Source organism: Elephantulus edwardii, unplaced genomic scaffold, assembly GCF_000299155.1.
Source record: "Elephantulus edwardii isolate Elephantulus edwardi_28Jun2011 unplaced genomic scaffold, EleEdw1.0 scaffold00424, whole genome shotgun sequence".
In the NCBI taxonomy this organism is placed as follows: domain Eukaryota; kingdom Metazoa; phylum Chordata; class Mammalia; order Macroscelidea; family Macroscelididae; genus Elephantulus; species Elephantulus edwardii.
The window spans coordinates 366,228-370,538 of record NW_006400174.1 but is presented as its reverse complement, the minus strand read 5'-3'; the positions used below and the strand labels follow the sequence as shown (position 1 = coordinate 370,538).

At 38.7% G+C, this 4,311-nt stretch overlaps 1 protein-coding gene across 1 annotated transcript in view; it reads right to left on the bottom strand.

Annotated features, from left to right (window-relative positions):
• CLTCL1 (clathrin, heavy chain-like 1) overlaps positions 1-4,311 on the bottom strand; it is a 279,619-nt gene that overhangs the window by 201,461 nt on the left and 73,847 nt on the right. The window contains exon 3 of the mRNA XM_006902527.1: positions 3,149-3,417. Coding sequence (XP_006902589.1) covers positions 3,149-3,417 — 269 coding nt within the window. The remainder of the gene's footprint in view (positions 1-3,148; positions 3,418-4,311) is intronic.

Here is a 4,311-nt window from a genome sequence, read left to right as displayed (position 1 = left end):
TCTTTTTTTTTTAATTTAATTTTTAAAATTTTTTTTATTTTATTTTTTTATTATTTTTATGTGTGTGTGTACCATCAAATTGGATCTGACTGGTACAGGAGGAGATTGTCCCTCCTTCTTCAGCAGAACATCTGGTGATTCAAACTGCACACCTCTGGGATTGCAGTGCAGCATCTTGCCACTAGGCAACCAGAGCTCCCTTTGGACTCATTCTATGAAGCAAGTATAACCTGGATACCAAAGCCAGGCAAAGACACAACCAAAACCCCCCTAAATTATAGACCAATATCTTTCATGAACATAGATGCAAAAATCCTTACCAAAACCCTAGCCACAGAATCCAATAGCCTGTCAATAATCCAGTGGGGTTCATAACAGACATGCAAATAGGGCTCAACATAATAAAAAGTTATGCATCAGAGAGCTGGACAATGACTGAGATACAGAAGAAGAATTGATGTCTTTGTGCTATGGTGCTGGAGAAGAGTATTGAACATACAATAGACCACCAGGAGAACAAATAGGTCTGTCTTGGAGAGCGTAAAACCAAATTGTTCCTTGGACAAGGATTTTGAAGCTCCATCTCACATACTTTAGGCATGTGGCCAGGAGGACCAGTCCTCAGAGAAGGACATCATTCTCAAAAGGGTGGAGGGACATAACAGGAGAGGGGGAAAAAACCCTGTATCGTATTTATAGTCCTAGCTAGAGCAATAAAGTAAGAAAAGGAAATAGGAGGCATCCCAATCAGTAAAGAGGTTGGTAAAACCATGTCTCTCTATATAGATAATATGATTGTATACATAGAAACTCTCAAGAAAACTGCTGGACCTAGTAGACCAGCAGGATACAAGATCAATATACATAAATCAGTTAGGTTTCTCGGCAGTAGAAAAGACAACCCAGAAAAGGAAATAAGAAAAACAATACCGATTACAAGAGACAAATACAAGATAAAAAAACTTAGGGAAAAATCTAACAAGAGACACAAAAGACTTATATAACAAATAAAATTACAAAGCACCACTACAAGGAAAAAAATTAGACCTAGATAAATTGGAGGAAATATGTTCATAGATGTTGTTGTTAGGTGTCGTTGAGTCAAGTACGACTGTAATAACCCTGTGAACAAGAGCTCAGAACCCTGTCCTATCCTGTGACGTCCTCATAATCTCTGACACACTTGACCTCACTGATGTAGTAACTGTGTTAATCCACCTGGTTGAGGGTTTTCCTTTCCTTCACCATCTCCCCATCTTTCTAAGTGTGATATCCCTCACTAAGGATTGAGAGATTGAGGTACATTCACACACTAAAATACTGCACCGGACTAAGACATAACAATTTTATAAAATATTATATAATGTGGAAGAGTCTGAAAAGCATTATGTTGAGTGAAATAGCCCAGTCAAATAAGAATAAATACTGAATAAGCCTGCTATTGTGAAAATAGAAGGATAACTGTGTAATTAGTGTAAATTTTCAAAAGGGGAAGGGGAAAGGAAGAAGAGGGTACAGAAAAAAGGGAAAGGAAGAAAAGCAACAGGATAGCTGAGGTTAGTGGCAGTGGAAAGATTCAATGGGGACTTGAAAAGATGTGGTGATAATAGACGTGGATCAATACTAATTAATTATATAAAATACAATGTATCTAAATGATATACAAACACGAGGGCTAAAGGGTGGGAGTGGCTTGGAAAGCAAGAAAAGAATGGATAGGAAAGGAAAGTCAAGTTGAAATGAATGTATAATCACACATGATGTGTACTGCTATTGAGTGCAGAACAGCACATGTATTAGGGTTTCAAGTGGGAGCAGGAGGAGAAATCTGTATTAATGAGTGAGTAAAAACCAATTTCTTTGTAACTTTCATTATAAATAATAATAACAATACCACATCTAATGAATTAAAGCAGAGAGAACACCCGGGACCAAGAATAGATAGGAGATTGTTGTGCTGTTTGTTCTATGCTCATGTGTCCAGAAGCTACAAGTGTGACCCCAGTCTTGTGATTCCTCTAGTCTCAAGCTCCTCCAAGATCAAATCCACTCATAGGTGGTTGGTGTTTAAATATCCTGTTGTTGTCATTATGTGCTGTCTCATAGCGACCCTATGTAGAACAGCTCTGAACCCCGCTCTATACTGAGCCTACCTTATTGTTTTTGACACATCTACCTCCATTACCCCAGGCATTAAGTCAATCCATCTCATCGAGGGTCTTCCTCTCTTGTGCTGTCCATCCACCCTCCCAAGCATGATGTCCCTCTCCAAGAACTGGTCTCTCCTTGCAATATGACCAAAGTATGTCAGATGAGGCTTCAGAATCCTGGTGTCCAAGGAGAAGCCTGGTTTCACTCTCTCTAGGATGAATCTGTTTGTTCTCCTAGCAGTTCATGGTATATGCAATACTCTTCTCCAGCATCACAGCCCTAAGGCATCAATCCTCCTTCCATTATCCCTAGCCATTGTTCAGCTTTCTAATGCATGGCAAGTAACAGTGAAGACCTTGGCCTTAATCAGGCACACCTTAGTGTCCAGACTGACATTGTTGCTATTCAGTACTCCGGAAAGGTTTCTGACAGCAGACTTTCCCAACGCAATTTGTCTTTTGATTTAACAGCTATCCTCATCCTAGTGATGGTATTTTCAGTTGCTTTGTGTGCAGCTGAAAGTTGGACAATGAACAAGGATAACCAAAGGGAGGGGGAATAGATGAAGTTTATCTGGACCCTTCTAATAGCAAAGGCAAAAACCTCAAATTTCATTCAAGTAGAAGAAATAAGCTTAAATAAGATTAAATTTAATTATTGGCATTAAGAGTCACTTTAGGGATATTCTTCAGCACTTATCAATCATTATCCAAATATTTGAATAAATAATGTCTTATATGTTGTTGTTGTTGTTATGTGCCGTCGAGTCCTTTGCGACTCATAGTGACCCTATGCACAACAGCCCTAAACCCTGCTCTATCCTGCGCCAACCGCACTGCCTCTGACACACCCATCCCGATTACCCCAGTCACCGAGTCAATCCATCTCATAGAGGGTCAATCCATCTCATAGAGGGTCTTCCCCTCCTGCGCTGTCCCTCCACCCTCCCAAGCATGATGTCCAATGTCTTATATATAATAACTTAAATAAAGGTTACCTGAGCTGAGATGCCAACGAGGAGCAGCCACTTCTGGTCCTTGTCTGTCCGATAGTGGATCAACTGGCACCCTGCCAGACTGGCATGCCGGTCAAACATTTTCACAGGTTGGGAGTCACCAGCCATGTTCCAGTGGTAGACTGCGGTCTCAGTCACCAGAGCAACAGTGTCTGAAGAGACCCATTTCCAGAAAGTCACTTCTTCCACCATAGTATGAGCCTTCATTTTACTCTTCATCTCAATATTAAAAATCTGAAGCATCTTCCCAGCTAGTATTTGATGTGATGGAAGTCAGAGAAGGAGAAATTAAAAATACAAAAGACAAATCCTTTCATTCTTAGCCTTTTTTAAGAAAAGATTGCACCACAATTCTTTAATGTTATTGTCAATAGTTCAGATTTTGTGAAGTCATATAACAGATGCCTGACTCATAGTAATAAGAATTTAAATAACATTTTAACTATTTTAAAGTCTTTGAAGCCTGAAGTAATTTCCCCTACTTATTTTCAATGTTTGCCTGGGAGAATAAGTATCTTCTTGAATGACAGAGAATGTAGTATTCAGCTAAAAGTCAATCATGATTTAAGAAATGATCCCATTTAATTCTTATCTTTTAAAATATTACTTTAACAATTTGACTCAGCAATTTCACTACTGGGAACATACCCTAAAGACACCATAACTGCCACCAAGCAGATATATGCACACCCATGTTTATTGCTGCTTTGTTCACAATAGCAAAGAGTTAGAAACAACCCACGTGTCCATCAACAAACAAAAGGTATATTCATACAATGGAAGACTACGCTGCATTGAAAAACAAGGAACTCATGAAATATTATACAAAATGGGTGACCCTGGAGGACATTATGCTGAGTGAAATATCTCAGTCACCAAAGGACAAATACTGCATAGTGCCACTGTTATAAAACGGACTGATATTGGGGTCTGGGGAAACTAAAAAAAAGAGGAGATAAATAATATACACTGCATTGAAACAGATGAGGGAGAGAAATGTTTAAAAGGGATATATGATTAGGCATTATTTTGATGAAAAGATTCCAGAAAAATAAATGCATAGTAAAGTAGACTGGATTTGGGGGAAGGAGGACTGTATAACAATGAAAGAATATTTTTTCTTTTCAAAGAGAAAAGCAAACTTG